Here is a 22104-nt window from a genome sequence, read left to right as displayed (position 1 = left end):
GTTTTACATCCATTTATAAGTGAAGTTACATTCCCTTGTGTTGTTGCAGTTGACGATTTCTTTCACTTTAAAGTTGTAGATATTAAAATGGGGAAATTATGGCTTGTTTAAAAACGTCTGAAACGCTATACCAATTATTGCTTCATACTCACATAGAGAAAAACTGCTACAACGAATTGTCCAAGCATAAAAAATAGACCCTGCCACTAAAACATTTACATTAGCTTTGATTTTTCATCGCTTTTTTCCAAAAATTTTATATTATTAACACCATATTAAAACTCCAACATAACTTGAGGACAAATTTATTAATTTTAGTGTCTAATTGAAAAAGATGCCTTATAAAGGCATAATCACAATAATTTTGCAGATCGGTTCAACATTCAACACTATTAGGTCTGTGTTGAATTAATACAATATTTAAATCTTAATTTAGGTACATATTAAACATGTGTGTGCTGATACATCTCTTGAATTAAAAACACCGTCTTATAATACATTTTCTTCTAGCAATCAACATAAGCATTAATACTGGATTTAAATTTCGTTTCCTTTACATGTAAAATACTTGGCAAACCTACGTTTGGATATTAAATTTTTATATGCCATCCCATGTTTGAGATACAGTAATAACATCAGAATATCACAGAATAGTTTTATGTACATTAATGAACAGAATCAACATCCATCTTCTTATTATAAACGATTGCTGTGGCCAGCTAACAGCATCTTTCGCTCCGGATTACATGCTGGGGTTTGCCATAGTAAAGCTGGTACTTCTTCTGCTCATTCTCAGTTACTTTTCGCTCCAACGTCGACAAACATTCTTGCACTTTCTTGATGCTTGCGGTCCTCGAATCGCTGCTTTCTGTTGAGTAAATGGAACTCCAAATATTATGTAGCGATTGTTTCATCATGTGGTAAGAAACATCCGACTTGGTGTCGTGGGAGCTGGAAATTTGGGCCTCGTAAGATTCCAAACGGTTCAAAATCTTTGCGTGATCCATTGCGATGTTCTGCGTAAGGAGTTGTGGTGCTCTAAGGCTTAAATCTAGTCTGGAACAATAAGAAACAAAGAACGTTAGGAATAATTTGAAAATTGATTCAAATTAAGTCTAGTCAACCAAGTAATTTTGAGTAGCCAAAATATGTTGGTTTTAGTAGGTCTTGGGTGCAATTGCTGGTTCTGGTAACTGTGTGCATTTTTTCCCCTTTTGTACTTAAAAATTTATGATTATCATCATTGTTTCTGTAAGTTAATAAATGTGAATTCAAGCAATTTGCGTTTAATAGTAAATTGCTTGATTAAAAAAAATATATTTTTAATTGGACAACAAATCAAATGGGTCAAAATTGAACAAAATACAAAGCAATTGGTTCAGTTGTCTCGTTGAGGTGTTTAAGTACGTAGAAATTGAATTGACATCAGCTCCAATACCGATTGCATTATTTACGTGGTCTCTGGATGGGGTTTATTGGAACCACAATTAGTCTGTTGGAAATTTAGTCAAATTCATGCTGGATGTATGCAAATTCTGATGATCGGAACCATCTGATCAGACAATAATTCTCGATTCAAACAAAGTATATTATAATTGGTTTAAAAGTTTCAGTCCAAAAGATTTGGACAATTAAACACAATTGAAAAATGTAAATGTAGAGGAATGAGAATTGAACTGAAATTTAGAGAATTGCGTCAAAAAAGGTTTCAATCGAGACCAAAAGAGTATTTAATAAGCAAAATCAGAATAGAAATGTTTTGTAATACTTTCTTACTACTCACTGCATAACACAATATTAAGACTTAAATCGACTTGGACTACACAACAAACTTCCCTACAGACAGTAAAATAACAGAATGTCGAATTTGTGGGCTGCTGGTTCTCTTTAAATACAAGAACTAATTATCATAAATAATAAATAGACATAACAAGAACTAATGATCATAAATTAGGATTTATTGTTAACATTCAGTTCTTCTAAAGCTAAGTTTAGTTGAAGTGGTATCATTAAAATCCGAATTAACTGGACATTTTCAGAAGTAAGGTAAGTAAGGATAATTTACAACTAACAGTTCATATTTTAGCCGAAAGCAACTGCATTATTTCAAATTAATGAAAAATTTAGCAACTTTTTTTAGACTAACTTAGAAAACTACTAAGAAACTACTAGAAAACTACTAGAAAACAACTAATTTAGAAAATTTACTAATTCAGCCAAACAGTCGAGATTAAAAGAAATCACCCTCTCTTTGTTGAACAGTTTTTAATGTCTTAACTGCACTAATTGTTGTGTGATTAGTTAAGAATTACATTAATTTCTGGGAATATTGTAAAGTTTTCAAAAATTGGTTGCTACGCTGAGGTTAGCGATAATGACTGACTCGAATTTTATTTTCTTCTATTTAGATTTTTAGCTATGTTTTTTAATGAAGGTTATTATTGTCTGTCGAGATTTTCAACAAATGCGAAAACAAGTACATTTAGATTGAAATTCTTAATACTTTTAATGTAAACATTGAAAAAATCATTGAAACACACAAAAACCAACTAAACAAAAACTTTATTTTCAAGCTCTTAAAGTGTAAACTTATTTGTTCTCATGCATTAAACGTTAAGTGAAATGCAGTGCTGTGTCAAGCAACTCACCTTTCTTCGAACGAACCAAACCACAAACTAAAATTGATGCTGTTTTGCTTCCTATTTTATCCGATGCTCGATAAGATAAATTTTTGCCAAAGTTACGAAATATCACACGCTACGACACCTTGCTCTTTATAAAATATGACCTGCCAGGTTCACGTTGTTATATTTATTGCATGTAAATAAAACGTTTTGTCGAGCTGGTCTTGTGACTTTGCACGTCATTCGTACTTTTACACGGTTGTTTGAAAAAAAACCTAATTTTTCGCTTCACTAAGCTCAGCGCCAAGGTTTGTTATTATTTTTGTTTGTTTCCACTATGTCACCTACATACGGACGTGACGAGGTGGCAACTTTTGCTTCAGGTATAATACAAATTTAATTGAAATTTATTGCGTATTTTATGTCTTGGCACTTCGCTACAACTCAAATAAACGGGAAATATTTATTTTGGTTTTTTAACAGGTTTTTCCTCATGAATATCAATGGTGTCAGCCAAATAATTCATTAGTAAAAAGTTCAAGCAGCCTTCTGGGCTCCCAAGCTTAAATCATCAGAGGTGGCTCGGCGCAGTAACCATCTCTGAGGATGCAAGTCACTCGCGATCGCAAAACGTTAGGAAGCAAGTATTTTCTGCAACGACCTAAAGGCCCTAAAGCCTCATCAGTTTCCAAAGATCTAAGTACAATTACAATCTGCGAGAAAGCCCTTTGCAATTTTAATTAAATTTATACAGATTCTTCATCGGTATTCAGATTCTCCATGTACAGATTCTCTGTCTCCATCCGCAAATCTTCTTTATATTTCTTCACGCAATCAAATAAAATCAAATCAACATATTATGCTTGATTGCTACAAAAAGTCTCAATAACATTTTGTGGATAAAGCAAATGACACATAAGAACATTGCAGAAAAAGGCAAACAATAATAGAAGACGTAACACAAACAATACAGATAATAACAATATAAATAACAAAATTTTAAATGCTTCCAACATCTCAACGAGAAATGCAAGTCTGTTTCTGTTTTTGAAAACAGAACGTGATGATATTATGGAGTAGTTTTTGAAATTTTTAAATTTGTATTCAACTGAAAATACAATTTTTAGTAATGACAATTGCCAACCCTCGAAACGGACTATTTTTGAGTTAAATGATTATTTTCATTGCTCAAAATGTATTTTCAAGTTTTGCCAAACTTGTTGACTTCAACATATTAAAAATCACCTACTTTTTAAATTTGTTTTATTCTTCACGCCATTTCATGTAAAGGCCTGTAACTGCAATGGAAAACATGCTTCTGTAAACAATTATACTGGTACTGTTGGAGAGAGTTGATAGTTTCTTGCTGTCTTTTTACTCGATTAAGCACAGATTGTTTTATAGTTGTTTTGCGAAATTTGGTTCCGCACAATCGGAGGTCAAGTGGTTTGAACTGCGTTTTGCACCRATTTAAATCTTGTTGATTGGCATTTATAGAAAGCCACCAACWTYTCTTCAAAGAAGCAGATGTTTTGGCGGAAATACATCACTWTCTTCCAAAAGTTACGAAACAACTTCAACCGTTTGTTACATTATCGCCTTCGATAATGATCACCGCAAATTTAATAGAAACGTTTATTCCAATGGTCCTCGGCTTACAAAATTGAAAAATTCTTCAACTGGTACTTTGACTAGCCRTRAAATCCGCMATAGTCTGGTTAATAAGGATTGGTAAGAACCTTCTGTRTCTAGAGTAATTTGTATCTASGACTTTAGGAGTTTCTTTCTTTTCAGAAAATTCTTAGAACTATAGCTTTATTTGTTGGCATGTTTTACTGCTAAAAATATTCCGTTTTGGAATGCGTTTGTGTTTTTCATCGTTCWTSATTTRCAAGTTAATTGTTGAGATWTTYYAGCATRATCMATGTTTTACTGCTAAAAATATTCSGTTTCTTAATGTGTTTGTTTGTTCATCATTCTTCATTCRCAAGTTTAKAATTCACATGRCCATGTGAAAAGTATGTGAAGTGAAATGAGTATGAAAAGTTGTCGYAGTTTGCGMTTCRCCTYGTAATTCTCTTCATTTTCRMAATAAACTGAACAACAATCTGATGCTAAATTAAGAAGCCGCATAACAGTGGAGTCAATAGAAGAAACCGTGCGCACATATTTTTGCTCAATTAGAATTAATGGAGTTAAAATACCGTCAATTGAGTAGACCCCTAAATACATAGAGGCTGAAAGGCAACCGGTCAATGGGTGGCGATTTTGACTTACGAAGAGCGTATTATGGAAATAAATCTTCAACATTGTGTCGATGATAAGAGGTCGGCTGGGTCTTATTATGTGTGCTTAATAGGCCCATAGCAAAATCCTCAACAATACGAAGGATATAAGGAAAGAGGGTGGAAAAAAATTGGACACTTACCCGAATACGATTTTGTGGCTTAAGCGAAGAAGGATTTTCAATTTTACGCTACGTTACAAGCGAAAATATATGTTTCATGTGCATATCAACATATATAAAACTAACCTCAGTAAAGTGAAGATAAACTAACATTTCCCAACAGACATCTATAGGGGTCATTTCAAAAGTTCGTACCATCCTAAACTAGTTATCCAAATTAAGCAACCAGCGAACTGTAATTTTAACGGGCAGTTTAATGGAACTATCCAATTCTCGCCTGACCTTTTGATTATTAGGAATATTCGATTTGATTTCTGCTACCGTTATCGAGAATTTGCTCATTTACTTTGATTTTACGTGTTTTTAAAATCGAACATTTAACTACCGGAAGTTGAGTAAATATTCTTATATAAATTTGAATACGTAGAGAATATTTAGGCAGCTTGAACATATCAGACTAGTAATATGGGAATTTTTAATAAATACTGTATTCATACTGGACCAATATTAAAAGGAATTGAGCACATTTTGAATTTTTCGAACCAAATTTTGAGAAAAATTGCATGATAAAATAAGCTAAGCAGTAAAACTTCAAAAGGACAAACAAAAAAAGAAAAATGGCCAAATAACATGCCATTCATCTGGTGATTGGGAGAACAATTATTTTTCCAACTAATGAATTATTTTAGGATACATTTTACTAAGATTTTTACACTATTTTTTTCACTGCTCTTACAGATCGATCAATAATCAATGATTGATTAAAAAATAGTTCTAGTCAAAAATATTTTCAAATATTAACTTGTCTCATTACATTTTAGTTTGGCTATTTGAAATTAACTCTGCACTTTGAAGCCCATGACTGCTTAGCAATAAAATAATTATTCAGATTTTGCATGACCATATTTGAATTGGAACAAATCCAGACATTTTTGTTCCACCTTATAATCCGTAGAGTTGTTATGGATTAGAAAAGTGTACCAAAAGTTTATAATAGACTGCCTACGCAAAACTGTAAAAATATTTTGTTTTCTGCACTTTGGTGCGTTGCCAAGATTTGGGGCTAAGAGGGGCTCGTACATAATATTTTTGACTGTTTAACTCGTGATTGTGCTTTTTCAAAATGTTTACTACTTATTCAAGTGTCTATGATCTGATTCAGCGTCATTTGGTGTCCGTAGGTCGCCGCTAAGTTAAAGTAGTATCAATATAATGTTTTTCTATCCTTTGGTTCAAAGTTTCAAGTTTCATTAATTGATAGAAAAAAGGGGATTTAACTAAATGATTAGAAAATAATTGTAAAACAGTTTTCCATTTGTTTAAACGGCCCATATAGGCAAGTCTCAACGTGCTCATAATTTACCAGAAAAATTGCATGCGTAATTCATTTCAATATATTTCCAAAAATCAATTTTTATTCATTTACTTATACCTACATGCAAAAGGGTTTCTCAGAAATATTGACAAATAATTACGAGGCACCTTCTACATCAATTTAAATCAACAAGAACATTGTTTTGAATGGAAATACGTTTCACAGTGCCTCACAGTGGCCAGGAAAACATACGGAAAACATGGGAAACAAAATAAATTTAGATTCCATATTATCACTTTCATTCATTAGATTATAAAAACAGAAGTAAAAATCCTCGTACTCAAGCCTTTCGGACACGGCACTGATTTAGTGGCAAAAACTAAGTAAAGTGCAAAATCAGTGTCGTATCCGAAGAGCCCAGCACAACAAATACATTTATTTGACTTGCGATGCGAATGAGATTTAATTAAGGTCGAGACGCGAACTTTATTAAAACCTCTGGTTTTAGTGCATACTATTTTAGATCGGACGATGAACTATTTTGAGGACTAGTTTTTACGTGAAAAAGTATTCACTTTTTATATGCAAATATATTCTTGCTTCTAAAGAAAGCATTCAACCATTTACATTTTGATTTGAAAAGCCCCATTTTCAAAACTTATCACATGTGCAAACAATTTTATCTACATATGTATTCTTAGTAACTAAATAAATAATTAAACTACCTATTTGCTTGTATATTTCCCGGCGTTAATTAATGACGCATGATCATTTTTAACAACAAAGCACATAGTGGAATATGGTATTCCTTTCACTTAACACTCGAGTTATTTGAGTTTGGAATTTTCACTCTTTCACATGGGTCAACAAATTGAACCTCACGTGTGAACGTGATCAGTCGATTTATTTAAATTTCGGCCCCTCAACGTTATTTATCTGCACTCTAAAAAGTCGTCACAAAAGGCAAAATTAACACATCTAAATGGATCAGTAGTTATGGAAGATCCGAGTTCATCAATTTCCGATTGTCGTCCCACTAATAACATAATTCTAATGTACACAATTCGTATTAAATTAATGTTAAAAATTCATAATCATGTGGGTCTGCGTATGTTTATGTACAAAGTGGATATTTGGATATTTGGAATCTTAGGAGTGTTTTGAATTGTTTCAAAATAAATATTCCCAGATATTTATGATGACTATTTATAAGTGATTGAGCAGTTTTTATTCTAATTGTAAAGATTTGATTTACGTACATTGATGGGATTGTTGAGATTTTATTGATATTTGGAGAGTTGAGATTAATTTTTGTCTTTAACTGTTTTGTCTGAGTGGTGGGGTCAATTTCTGTGCCAAAGTTCAAGTTACTATTTTATGTATTACAATGCACCTCTAATTGGAACCGATCAGGCGCGTCTAATTATCTTTGAAATATGTTCTTGTTCTAAACGTATTTAATTAAAGAACTTGAATGTGTATTGCCTATGTTAGGAGAGACAGGTAATTAGCCGAATTGTTTTATTTGATTACAATAAACACTGATTGCTGTATTACCCGCGATATTACAATAATCAAAGTAGCGGGATCAGTTTTATCTTTATGGGTTCAAAAACTGAAGCATTTGGATTAGAATTCAAGTGCGTAGGTGGAAAATCACGTGAATTCAATCGGTTGCAGTTTAATGTTTTCATCTTTTAGACAGATTTTAGGCAACGCCAATAGGTAGAAGAAATGTATTTTATGGGTTAATTTGGTAAACACATTAAACAATTATTTGCGATTTCCACATATAAAGCTTAGTTGTCTTTGATCCTTGACTGTTAGCCTTAAAGTAAATTGCAAATTGCGTTTAAGTTGCTATTTAAATTAATTATTCAATTTGCGGGTTAATTTATTTTTATTTAATTAATTCCGCTTATTATGGCGGTATTTACCCATCTTCAGATTGAACAACAAACAAATGAAACCTCACGTTTTTGATTAGATTACGATTGACTCATTGAATTGTACCCTATGAGTTAAAAAAATGAATACTTCAAAGTACTCACTCATTAGAAAATGTATATTTGACAACATCAATCACAATTAATTTTGGAAACTCATTTTCGGTTCAAGGCTGCAGTTACCATTTGTGTTGTCTTTGTACAATATAGGTCCATTTGCTTTTGATGTACCGGCTTTTAGCTCACAAAGAGAAAATTCCTAGAGATGGTAATATCGCTGCTCTACTATTGGTTGCAGAAAATTGAAGAATATTGTTTAACATTTCGCAATAAGTGAATTGAATATCTTGAAACGTTTTAAAGTGCTTCTCTTTACTGTAATAATCAACGATCTAATCATTCATTAAATCAGTAAACGTGATGGAAGAGCTACTTTAAAATGAGAGTTGAAATTTTTATTACATAGGCTTTCTTATAAACGAACGTATAGAAAATGATAACTAGTTGGAATTTCATTGAAATTTTATAAATTCTAATAATTTATATAATAAACTTTTTTGAGATTGACTACCTTTACATGCATTTGATTTATATGATATTTAAATATGAGTTTGTTTAGGATGTTTCAATTTGAGTCGTTATTAATCGATAAACAATTTGCTATTAATCCGCATATTTTTTAACCTTGCAATTATTAGTCTGTCTAGTGATGCTGATACCATAAATACTATATTCAATAAAATTCATCCGACGGTTTTCTCATTGTCTGGCAGATGTTTATTTTCAGTTAAATTGTTAATTAACTTCTTCTTCTCATCATAATTTTGAACGTTTTCGGCCAATCGACATTAGTCCTCTTATAGTATAAATTAATACATGTTTATTTAATCATATTAAGCCAGGGTTAGTAAATTTTGCCATATGTTTTGAAAATATATAGCGCAACTCAATTTTTTAATCAATTTTCAAAACTGATGATGTTTAAGATGATTAATTCAGTACCAACCTTTGTCCATTTTAAAGACATTTGGTTCGTATGTTCTGTCTAGACCAACACTTAAAACTGAACTAAAATTTGAAAACGATGTTAAAAGTCTATAACAAAACATACGAGCAGCCGTATTTTTTTCAGCTTCATTCGTTTTTCAAAACATTTAACTAATTGCTCAATTTAATTGATTATCAAGGAAACATTTGCAAATAAAATGCAACTAAGGAAACAGTGGCAACATAACAGAAACGAAACTCGGTTGAATATTAGATAGAAAATTATTTGAAGAATCTGACACCAACAGAGACCATAAAGTACCGATGAAGAGAATAAAGCAAGAATAAGAAACAAGTGACTTCTTTCAGATTTGCCTTGCCACACGTTTAAAAATGTCGATTTAGAGCGGACTAGTAAAATAATAGCAGTTAGTTTGGACCTCATCTCTGGAAAAAGTCTTGATGAGCTTTCTGATAAATGCCTGATATTTGGCAGACTTTTTAGGAGGAATAAATTAGGAGCGAATAAAACCATCTTCATCCTTTTGTCATCCTAATTATTTAATTTTTATATCAAGTATCAATTTTTAAAATCTTATCTATGTGATTTACGTTCTTTGAAATTTTACATTACTTTCTTCTCAAACAATTCAAAATATTTCTTCATTTCCTAATGTTTTTAGCATTAATTATTTTCACATTTGGAAGATTCAAGCAAATACCAACGTTATTAATATTATTGTGCTGTTAATATTCTAGAACGGAGAATCAACTTAAAAGTAATTAATAGTTAATAACATAATTCTCAAAATTTTGTCCTTCAATTTAGGCCCCATTTTGTCTTTAAATTGTGAATTTTGAATATAAAATGAATAAAACCGCTCTTTAATTTATTGTTCATATAGGTTTATATCATATTCGTTCGTTGTGGCCTCTTCTTGACTTGAAACTATAAATTATTGGGATTTATTTGGCCATAAATGCAAACAAAGCTATAATCTATTTTACGTAGTTTAATTATTGTAAATACACCTGCCATCTCATCTTAGTGTATTTGATGGACTTTTGCGAGTTCGATAAACCCATCTGATCGAAAATATATCAACAATCGTTATATATCAATAAATAAATCGCCCCGATAGCGAATTTGAAACTTAAGTAAAAAGTAGGAAAATAAAAAAGTTATTACGGAGATTTTATTAAGAATTATTATAATAATTTAACTTATTTACTATTGCAAAATCTACAACTAATATAAGTATCATACATATAACAAATGTTGTTCCTATTTAGACTTAAATTTATTTTAGATAACATTCTAATTCCACCTTTGAACAGCCTAATCAATTAAGTGAATGCATTTTATGAATCAAATCGGAAATAGTTGGTAATTTATATTACACTTATTCAAGTTATTTATGTTATGGAGTTGCATTAAATGGTAATATCGGCCAGCACTAACCGCGATTTATGGATCCTCTTACTATTGGGTATTACGGATAAATCCTGAATTAATTGATTGGAAATGTTTTAATTTGGCTAAGTTTTCCTACCTATCGCTCTCTATAATTTAATGAAAATAACATGTTCTATTTTAATTTGAAAAACGTTTTAAGCGCCTTAGAATTAGTATAGTTGCCATCTGTTTTATGGCCTTTATTATAAAATTATGCAGACTATTTGGGTTAACGAAATAATATAACGCTTGGAAATCAAAGATCTAATCTAATCAAATTGACTAAAAAATATATTGTTATTTAGGTTCTGTTTATTAATTTTCTACGTCTGGTCAGTAAGGGCATATTTCCTTAACGATTATGAATTTAAATCTTTTTGTTCTAAAGCTGTAGTTGGAAAATGTTCGATTATGCAATTTAAAGGTGTATTCAGCTCTTTCCTCTCTTGGTTCCCTGTGCTGTTGTCTTGCCTGCAATTGAAATTAATCCTCATCTTATCTGCTAATTGTCTTGAGTAGTTTGCCATTGGCTTATTATTTTTTAGTTGTTTTTGCTTCACTTTAATCCATTTTCTACGTTTTTTTTAACTTACTCTTGTAAACCAGATCGGTACATGATTTTTCGCAATAGCCTGACCGGTTGGAACAGAGTTGGTTTATGTTTCAATACTCTTCTAGAACTGTTTTGAACACTTTCTGTACTCAATCTATGATGATCTTGATCGGACGCCATAATTTTAGCGGGGTCGTAAACGACATATTGCCTATTTGAATCAGTCGTAACTACTACTATGGGCAAAACAAATATGATTTCTTTTTCACTTCGTTGTAGTCGTTTTCTGCTTTTTTCATATTGAGGACCATAGCACGTATTACCCATATACCTACCTGAAATTACTTCAATCTTGAATAACCAGGTATACTTTATTTGTAAGCTTATAGTTTACATAGTTTGGATTGCGGTTTTTAAAATTGTTAGTTTTTACTTTGTTGCAAAGCAAATTTGCAGTTATAAACAATTGATAAAGTGACTTAAATATGAAATAGAAACAGTGTAAAAGTCACGTTTTCCTAGTTTTCCAGTATTTGTAATAAAGGAACTAAACACTTATAAATAAAAAAATAATTATGTATTTAGTTGGCGCAGTACAGAACTCAATAAACACTTACCAGACGTTGTGCGGCACTAATTTAAGCACATACGTTTTTTTGCGAGCTTCAGGTTTTACTTTAAGTATTTAAAATAATTGCGAGTATTGGGATGTCTCTTGGCGCCTGGAGACATAATGAATTCAAAAATAACTTAAATTTTTAAGGTAGGTGCTTACTACAGATTATTCCCTATAGAACTGTTGGTTTTAATGCGTCTAGCATATAGCTTTTTAAGATAAAACGCAGCAAAACCTCTATTAATTGTAATGAGGAATTAGCAAGCCGAAGGGCGGTAATTAAAAAGTTGTCGGTTTTTAAATTGAATTGCAAAGTTGTTCCATTGAAATCAAGGATATCCGTGTATTTTTTTCCTAGCGTTTTTCATGTAATGTTGTCATTCTATGCGGTTATTTATTATTATTCTATTGAATTTATGTCATTCTATTGATGTTCGCATTTTCGAGGTTGTATTTCACATGCCTGTTTTTTGAGCTGAATGACTTCCGACCAAAAAAGTTTTCGAATATGTATACCTATGTAGGTGGTAAATTGTAAATTTCTGATGCGGGTTTCTTGAGCTCAGTGGATATTTTCCGACTTTAGAAGCTTTTCAATGTGAATATTTAATGTTTTTCAGTCAATATGCAAGAAGATGTTGTCGGACAAATATTATGACCTATCAAAAATCTTTAAAAATGCGTAAGAAAATCAATTAATTTGAATTTGAAGTTTGCGGTATGTTGTTCAATCAGTGTGTATGTAGTAAACGATGTAGATTTTGAGAAATTTTGAAAGACTTGATATTTTTCGCAATAATCGATCCACTCCTCAGCAATTTTCGCTGAAAAATCAAAATTTCAGTTTGGGTGTTTTTTGAGCCTAATTAATTGTTTCCGAGTTAAGAAGCTTTTCAATATGTATATTTAACGTGATTCGGTCGATAATGAAGATCTTGTCGATTAAAGATCGTGAACGATCGTTATCAAAAACCGCTCAAAATGAGTCAAACATTTTAGTTATTTCGAATTTGAAGTTTGCAGTATGTTTTTCAATGAGCGCATTGTTATTTTTAGAAAAACTAAAGCTCAACTATGAAATTTTCGATCAATAAATTTCTTATGTGGGTTCTTTAAGTTTAATAAATTGTTTCCGACTTAAGAAGCATTTCAATCTGTATTTTTGCTGTGTTTGGGTCAATAATAAGATATCGTCCGTTAAAAATCGTGACTTATTAAAAACTGGTTAAAAAGGGTCAATATTTTTAATTAGTTCGAGTTTGAAGTCTATAGCATGTTTCTCTAAAGCGATTTGCATTCCGCTTTTCCTTCTGAGGACAATTCGAGATGTTCTGAGGGACATCGCAATATTCGAAAAAATAAATAAAGATATTCTGGCTACGATAAAAAATTTTTAATGTGAACAAGTTATGAATGAAAATGACTGCATAAAAAATTAGCAGACTCCTGAAAAAAGCATTGTGGAAACAGTAATAATTGGAAATGTCAATTAATCGCTCTGTTTTTAGAATAACAAATATTTTCTACAGTAATGTTGATTTTTTCAATAGCTAGTCAATATCTCGCGAAACGCATGATGTGTTTTTTTGCAAAACGACAAAGTGCAAATCGTAATCTTGAATAAGTTAAGTTCTAAAACGTATAGGTATAGTTATTTTATATTTCAGCAAATTGTCAATTAATTCTGTTATAAATTAAGATAAATATTTAGCATTTTTATGTTGGAAACATTAAAATTTACATACATTTGACGAAACAAATGATTTGCATGTTTCCATCAGCAAATTAATTAATCACGAGATCGGTGAAACGAATCGCATAGACGTCATACTTTCAGACTTATTCAGGAAAAGTTAATTAAACCCAAGCTTTATTACTTATGCTGATTCGAGCCGGAATATCAGCTTTTTCCGAATTTCGAACGTTTTCCTCTTAAACATAGCAATATTATCTTAAGAAATACACATTCTGAATATTCATTAAATGGCTAAACATTTTTTTACATTATATACCCACATAAACCACCAGTTCAGTAAAAACTTGAAATCCATTCTCCGGAGAAATTTTTTTCTTTTATATCGCTTTTTGTCATTGTAAAAATCTATAGATACGAAAAGTTGTTCTTTCAATAATTACTATGCTATTTCGTATTTCGAGGGAATGAAAAGGAACGGTTTATTTGGCAATACAAATAATGAGACCCAAAATACACTAAACGATATATAGTTTTTATGGTATCAGGTTAACAGGCGGTTTCAAATCGCTTTTGTTTTACGTCATGAGCATTAATATATTCATTCTTTCCTCACTTCTTTTATTCAATCCCGCATTAAAAATGTATTATAATTTAAAACAATGCCATAAAGAAGACAAGTTTATTATTAGATTTGGATTRATAAATCAAAGTTTTTTTACGTATAAAATAACGTTCCCAATAAGATTGATAAATAAAAATAAATTTGAATAGAGGTATGAAATAAAACTGTTTTGYTATTGAAAWATTTTAATGGATGTATCAATGTTTGACAACCATATGAATATTTAATTAATATTGAAGGTGGAACTAAATGTTTCAGGTAACTTTTACAGTAGGTTTACCCTTAAAGCTTAAAGTAACTGGCATTTTTCGAAACTTGCTCAAGACAACAATTCTAAAACTTAGTTCATAAAGTCTATATCATTATGCCGCAATTGTGAACGTATATAGGGTTATAATCCACTGCCATTAAAGTGGAATTAAAATTAAATAATTATTMTTTTTTGCTTAAAGAATTGGGCAGTTATCACAGTCATTATACATATAAGAGAACATCTTTATACATGATTAATTGAGTTATTATTTTTTTTGAGGAATTTCTAATTTTYTTGCTATCGTAGTCACTTGCTCGGTTAAAATGCTCATCAAAATCTCCTCATTCTTTATAACTCTAGAATTCAAGTCATCGTGAGCCTTCTTCAGTCTAGTCAATAACTGTTGCTTTTCCAAAGAATCACAAGCGGTTTCAGTCCTAAGTTCATTTACTTTGAGGTAGTATTTAGTGAGTGCTTTGTCGAGTAGCATGTAGTCGTCGTCCCGTTTTAAGCCTCTGTAAATGTTGATTATGAATTCAAGTTTGCGAATATCTGGTTCCAGAGCCTCAATCCTACTAGTCTTAGCATTGTCGTTTGTGTAAGACATCTTTCGGCTCTGCTTTCTGATGATAAAATCGAGAGTATTAAATTTAAAGTCACTTGGTTCTTTATCTGCTGCCGCCATTAGCATGTTATCTACTTTCACTGAGTTTTGCCGAGATATTGAGCAGGTGGACGATTTTTGCGTATTTACAATTTGATAAATTGGATTGTCTACTGCAAAACTGTCGTCTTCTCGCACAGACTCAGAACTGGTTCGAAACGTTGAAAATGAACATCTATCAGCTGCTTGTTCTCTATTACTGCTGTTTCGTTTGATGGTAATAAATTCTGGTGGTTCTTGATCGGTTCCAGTGCTTTCATTGTGGCGAACCACCACCAAGTCGTTGTCTGTGGATGATTGTTGAGGAAACTTGACTAACACTTTTGGAAGGGCAAGTTGGATTCGAGCTTTTTCCATACCGGATTTGTAGTCAATGGAATCTAAAAATAATAAATTAATTTAATCTCTAGTCATGGGGAACGAAAACTTGGTGACTTTTTATCATATCTGTACAATTAAGAATTAACAATTGAATCACCACTGAAAAGGAGCAAGACAATGTGTTAATGAAATTGAAAGTCCATTTAATCCTATTTATACTAAACTTTGTATTCCATTTATTCCGGAGATTTCAGAGAGAATTAAACGAATAGGTAACAAATACAGTATTAGAACTATCTCAAGATATGCAACTACAATTTGAAACAAAAAATTAAAAAACAAAACCTCATGAAAAAATTGAAGATATAAAAAATTCCTTGCCAATGTGATAAATTTGTAATTGGGGAAACCTCAAGACCACCTTAAAGAAACCAAACATAAAGAAAGAACAAAAAATTTCATAGATCACATATTTGTTAACATGTATTTGATAATTGCCACCAATTTTAATGGAATAGGAAGCATCAACAAAAACACGTACAATTAAAGAAAGGGCATTAATTTTCCTAATTCAAGATGATTGTGTGGCATGTAGATTTAATTTATGTCATACGTGGTTAATTATGCTAAAATCTGAAGCACCTACACCAAGGAAACATACAGGCGTTTGTTTAAATTGAATTTAACCAAAATTTTTAATTACATTTTTTAGCTCTTTTTTAGGCAATTAGTTTTAAGTGAAGTTACCAAATTGGCAATTTATAAAAAAACAAAAACTCAGAACGAAAGGCACAAAGAATAAAAACACATTTGCAATCATTTAGCTTTGTTTAACAAGTTATTAATATACTTTTTTTTAACTATAAAACTTCAATTTACATAAAAATCAATTATTTAAAGTTTCCCTGGTTGAATTGAACAAATGGATTTTTAACAGGTATTTATAAAAATCACGTTCAGTTTTATAGTAATTCAGGCTGAAATTGGTAAAGAATGTTGATCGCATTGAATGTGCGTTGGATTTGACTATATTATATTATACAGTGTGGTTCAAGTCAGTGATAATTTTTAGGACGCGTCTTAGAATAAGAGAAAAGTTTCTAATGTAGGAAAGCAAACGTTGATTTTACGTTATTATTCCCTATTTTTTGACGTAAAACATGGTCCTAAAACGTATGCACTTAATTTTCAGTCATCCTGTATTTGAATTGATATATGTGGTCATTCGTAGATATGCAAACAAAGTAAATATAAAGCTTCATAAGCGAGTGTAACATTTTTTTCGTTTCTCCAATGCGGCTCGATATTTGCTGTGATTGACGTGATATTAAAATTAAAAAAAGAGAAATTTAAATGATAATTTTGAGTTATAATAATAATATTTAAATTTCTCGCCCCTTTCACTTTTGAAATATCCAAAAAAAGTTTGTAAAAAAATTTAATGATAATATTTAAACAATACGTATTGCATTATATTTCTATTATATTGATGACCACGAGACCAAAGAACGATTCGCCTAAATAACGTTGCTATTTTTGGCTGAAATAATTTCTGTTTTTCGTTGCAATTGATTACACTTTAATTTTACTGTCGAAGCTAAGTGTTTTTTCATAGGTACTTTTTTATCGACCCGAAGTGCTAGAATTGGCTACTGAATAGCCACAAAAATATTTATTCAATTTGGAAAGATTCGTAACATTGTGATTTTTTGTTATATTTACTCCCTAGTTATTAACTGTTAATTTACTCACATTGAGATATCGGCGGATCAGCAGAAGCCTTTGTTTTTAGAAATACGGGTTTCTTATTTCTATCTGGTGCAGCTGGTAACTTCTCAACATCCACATGGATTTCCTAGAAATTAATGAATTTGGTTAACCAAAGTTAAACTCTCAAGAACCGGGCTTCAAAACTGTATATTATATAGCTTAACAACTTAAAATACTTCTAAAGTCTGTTATTCGCTGGATTATAGTAAAGGCTTGTATTTATACTTGATCCAATGGAAAATGGGTTGCCGAAAAAGTTTTCTGTGAAGTTCAAAGTTCCCGTTTGAAATGCTGTTATTATATCATAACTGATTAGCAAATTTTCGTTGTATTGTGCTACCATGCGACTTCGTTTAATTTACCTGTGTTTTAGGCGGACCTAAGTCTTGATTTCTGTCCACATTTTTCATATCATTATTGTTTATAATAAATTTCGTTTCCTTCCCAACCTCACGTTTTGCCGTTTCAACTCTTTTAAACTCTGAATCAATCGGACTGTAACTTTCTCTCACATCTTCGGTTGATTTGTTATTCGTCCCTAGAGCACAGTTAAAGCTACTAAATATTTTCCTTATCTGTATTGGACTTCTTGGTGGGGTGATGTTGGGTGTTTCAGCAGGCTGGTCTTTTTCATCTAAAGAAATTAAATCAATTTTTTGCTATACATATAAAAGGTTTAGCCATTTGATACATTAACGATAATTTACCCTTTCAGGATGCTTATGAAAATAATATATTTTTTGGTCTAATGAGATACATTTCTGTAATCGGTTAGAGGTAAACCTACACAAACGTAGGAAAAAAGAAACATTACATTAGACAATAAAGGTTTGATCAGATGATTTAAATATAATTAATGATCGGATAAGTAAACGCTATTATAAAATGTTCTTGAGTAGTTATAATAGCTCATCAAGAGCTGGCAGAGAAAAGGCTGGAAATTGGGGTGCGTTATCGCGTTATACAATTAAAAGCGAGCGACGTTTCCACCAAGAATAATGACTCAAATGAGATACTTGACTGAGATATGAGAAACGCTTTAAGCTTAAAGTTAATGTTTTCAATTTTTCACTGGTTGTTTGGATTAATCTGAAATCATAACAATTCTGCACAGATTATTGTTACTTAGAAAGGAATTTTATACTGTTGATGGTTTGATGAAGAATGTTATGAAAAATCGGAGGTGCTTAATATACAGAAGTTCGTTTGCAAGATTTGATTATTTCTGAACTTGATGTGTTGATGTTTATAAATAACCAATTTATGTATGCATGGATGTGCACCATATTTACAATAAACATTTTTTTTACGTTTGAAATAATTTTTCTGATAAATATTTAGTAAGTGTTTCATAGGGATAGCCCAAAAATGGTTTGATTTCAACAAACTAGGGTTACCTTCGTACCTAGAATACGTGGTGAAAATAATACATCTTCTTCATGAAACACCTTGTACATATATAACTATACGGCAATATTTATTTGCAATATTTTACTGTTTGGTTTTGGCAAAAAGAGACTTCTTAGTTTGAGAATGTCGAAAATCGTTTACACGAAGGCACCAAAAATGCTTTTATTTTAACATTTTTCCACTTAGTTTCAGATTTGTGCAAACGACGATTAGGAGTGTTATTTGTTAATCTTCAACCGTGCTTTTTTCTTCATATTAATTATGATGAACACCCATTTTTTATTGCTTTTGATTGACGCGACGCACCTACTAATGGTTGTACTTTATTTATATACATATTTCACAGTTCTTCACTATTGGCTCTCACTTCCTTGGAAGCTGAGTTTGGCCTAAAATTAACAATCCCCCAAACTTGCTTTTTATTTCGCCTTTATTTTGTTGCATTTTTTAAATTTATATTTATTTCAGTTTTTTTTTTGCAAATTGTTATGCTTTTATCAAATGTGAAGAAAATTAACCAAAAGACGCGTTGGCAAAATGTTTAAACTTCTTCGAGATTAATGCCACTACTTAATTTAACTTCTAAAGTATCTTATATTTGAAGATTACGAGCTCCTCTATTAAAATAGACTAAATTGAGGCAGTTTCTAACTATTCAACAAACTCATTCTGAAAACATCGTCTTAAACTACTTCCAATTACCAGAGTTTACAATTACAAGACATTTTTCAATTTATGTTGCTCTATTTAATCTCTAGGTTGTAAACTTGATTAAATTACCCACTTACTTTGTATTCGCGCCTTTTCAATTTGCCTTTCCGCAAAACTTCTCGTTAGTCCTCCTTTGCCAAAACTATTTCTAAAAATACTTGTTGTTTCCTTTTTGGATTCGGATGAATCTGTTTTTTGCGTAGCACTGAACTTATACCTAATTGGGGCATTTTCATCATCGAAAATCGTTTGCCTATTTAATAGACTGGGTTGTGGTGGTGAGCTCATATTTTGCGAGCTTACTAAAATAAAAAATGACTTTTATTTCTTAAAACTTTACTAAAATGACTTTACTGACTTGGTCATTATTTTAAATATTGACTGAAATTTAAAATGTTTGTAATTAAGCTGATTCCAGAATATTTGTATTGTTGGATAGTTTATACACGAAAAAGCGCAAAAAAGCTTTCAATAAACGTGAATCAGCAAAGGATACGCAACGATTTAAATAAAATCATTTAACTACGCATCAAAAGAGAAAGCAAGAGCAAATTTTTAGAATATTTCTTAAGCTGTTTTGTTAACAAATATAATATGTTCACCTGGTTTTGTATTACTATTATTGATAGTACTTCTGAGGGCTGTATTATTGGTAACCATAGTTTTTCTCCCACTAATTTCAGCGTTTTCCAATTTTTTAATTGTTGCGATTTTATTGTCCTCTTTGTTCTCGTAATTGTCTTGTATTGACGTTTTGTATAAAGAATGATGAACAACATCGGGAAAGCGAATAGTTTTGTTAATTTTTTCCTGCTCTGTTATAGCTTCTTTATTGAATCTTTGATTAGCTATACCTTGTGGTATAATTTCTTTCTGTCTTTTCTTAGATAAAATACTTTGCTCATCAACAAAAACGCTTAGCCGGTTCAAGCGTCGCAGCCGCATTTGCTTTAGTTTCTCTTCTATTTCATTTATTTCAATTTTAGTAGTATCGCCTGGTGGTGGTACCTTCTTCAGGTCTGAAAGTTTATCTGAAAAAATTATAAACAACCGTTAATATTTTATTGTACATCACAACTACTTATTTGTCTCTAAACACTCGATATTTTTAAACATTGAAATTATCCACTAGCAAGCTACAAATAAATAACTCAGCCTTGACTCACTCTTTGTAATTTTCTATATAGAGTTGACTCAAATTTACTCATCACAGTTGTAGGTACGGCGTATGCACTTACCTTGTTCAATATTTTCAATCTCATTATGTATTTCCTCACCAGAGACGTGTCTTTTATGTGCCAAATGGCTCAGAACTTCATTCAATACAGCGGTGTATTTATTTGCCAGGGCTAAAACCTTCTCGTCCCCATTCGTTGAATTTCTCGCCCCTTTCACTTCTGGAATTTCATTTACGATCATTATATTTCTTTCGATTCTTTCTGATAGTCGTTTAAGTTCGTCGTAGTTATTGGCTGCAATTGCCTTATTGGTCAGGTCCTGAATGACCAGCAACTGAGCTTTGATTGGCTCTAAAATATTTTGCGAAGTAGTGTTGACGATCTTTACCAGACAATCTTCAAACTTTTTGATTAAATCCAGGCACTTGACTTTATTTTTCAATTCTTTATCCTCTGTGATTGCCCTCAGGTCGGCTAAATGGCTGTTGATTTCTTCTACCAGTTCTCTTAACCTTTTTTTGTTGTTTTCCTTGATTGCCTCATTGGTTATTGCTTGCAAACTTGCACACTTGCACTCTTTATCACTTAGAACACTGTTCGGATCTTTGGCCTTAATAATTTTCTTGTAAAAATCCATTCTAACTCTTTTTCGTGGCTGTCTGCTGCTTAAAATGGCATATTAGTAAATGCTATAAATGAAATGGAAGTAGACCACTGTTTAATTTCTGATAAGATTAGCCAAATCCCCCTTATCTATGCTAGGTAATACTTATCAAATATTGCAAGGAACTTGATGGCACTTTGTCAGCTCTGTTGGCTATATTCCGACTGAATTAAGGTAATAAATAATACTTAATTATTGGTCTGACCGCTGATAGCCAAAACGTTTTATTATGTTTGTTCGTACAATGTTTGTATTGCAAAAAGTTTGTACTTGGCCCTGGAATCAAGCGGCTTGAAGTTCAATAGTTCAAAACTTTGAAACAAGAGAAACGCGCTAAGCAAGCCTGCAAGTGCTTATTAAAGTTAGTCGATATTATAACAATGCAAGGGCGTATTGTTAGGAAATATTAGCTGATAGTTGGAAAGTGAAATTAGGCACGTGCCAGTGTACAAGTATTGGGGGCTAATTTTCCCTCTGAATCATTAAACTTAAGATAATATCCCACGTAAATTCTACTCAAAAGACGTGTTAATATCTGGGATTTATTTGTATAAACAGCACGGATTTTAGGTCTTAGCCCGTCTTAGTTTGTGTTAAAGGAATCACGCGCCAATCAACTCCCACTACAGTGCCCAGGAAATCACGCGCAACACAGTCTCGGTAAAACCTATCGAGTCTAAATCTAAACTACAAACCAGTCAAATAATAATATTTTTCGTCAAAGTCAAGTTCAGTCTTTACATTAAAATAGAGATTGAAAGGACTCAGTACGCTGATTCCGTGAGAAAATGTACAAAATATAAATCTTTTAATTTAAGTTAAATACTCAAATTCATTAATCAATGCTCTTTATTTTTTTACAAACTTCTTTTTGGGTATTTTGCCTCAAAAATTATTGTCTTTAAAAAAGA

At 31.5% G+C, this 22104-nt stretch overlaps 2 protein-coding genes and 1 long non-coding RNA gene across 7 annotated transcripts; all 3 read right to left on the bottom strand.

Annotated features, from left to right (window-relative positions):
• Positions 1 to 289: 289 nt before the first annotated feature.
• LOC109539011 lies at positions 290 to 2890 on the bottom strand. The gene is made up of 2 exons (XR_002172081.2): positions 2649 to 2890; positions 290 to 1056 (listed from the first exon to the last, which is right to left on the bottom strand). It is a non-coding gene; the product is annotated as an uncharacterized LOC109539011 (long non-coding RNA).
• An 8094-nt stretch (positions 2891 to 10984) lies between these two features.
• Positions 10985 to 12397, bottom strand: LOC109539021. Of its 4 annotated transcripts, none has more exons than XR_002172083.2 (4): positions 11906 to 12397; positions 11801 to 11842; positions 11329 to 11632; positions 10985 to 11206 (listed from the first exon to the last, which is right to left on the bottom strand). XR_002172083.2 is itself a non-coding variant. In XM_048664057.1 (3 exons), exons 2-3 carry the CDS (start codon positions 11613 to 11615, stop codon positions 11095 to 11097), a joined length of 399 nt encoding a protein of 132 aa, XP_048520014.1. In that variant the 5' UTR covers positions 11616 to 11632; positions 11906 to 12384; the 3' UTR covers positions 10985 to 11094. The 4 variants fall into 4 exon arrangements, 2 of the variants coding, with proteins under 2 accessions (XP_048520014.1, XP_048520013.1); XR_002172082.2 differs by having other exon boundaries at positions 11329 to 11623; positions 11906 to 12395; XM_048664057.1 differs by lacking the exon at positions 11801 to 11842 and having other exon boundaries at positions 11906 to 12384.
• A 1714-nt stretch (positions 12398 to 14111) lies between these two features.
• Positions 14112 to 21985, bottom strand: LOC109539014. Of its 2 annotated transcripts, XR_007280887.1 has the most exons (7): positions 20590 to 21985; positions 19954 to 20382; positions 19429 to 19653; positions 17593 to 17864; positions 17213 to 17315; positions 14595 to 15519; positions 14112 to 14526 (listed from the first exon to the last, which is right to left on the bottom strand). XR_007280887.1 is itself a non-coding variant. In XM_019906523.2 (6 exons), exons 1-6 carry the CDS (start codon positions 21164 to 21166, stop codon positions 14741 to 14743), a joined length of 2385 nt encoding a protein of 794 aa, XP_019762082.2. In that variant the 5' UTR covers positions 21167 to 21985; the 3' UTR covers positions 14112 to 14740. The 2 variants fall into 2 exon arrangements, 1 of the variants encoding a protein (XP_019762082.2); XM_019906523.2 differs by having other exon boundaries at positions 14112 to 15519.
• Positions 21986 to 22104: the final 119 nt, after the last annotated feature.

Source organism: Dendroctonus ponderosae, unplaced genomic scaffold, assembly GCF_020466585.1.
Source record: "Dendroctonus ponderosae isolate FM_Combo_2020 unplaced genomic scaffold, Dpon_F_20191213v2 Dpon_F_20191213_2, whole genome shotgun sequence".
NCBI lineage: Eukaryota > Metazoa > Arthropoda > Insecta > Coleoptera > Curculionidae > Dendroctonus > Dendroctonus ponderosae.
This window is presented reverse-complemented; position numbering and strand designations above follow the sequence as displayed.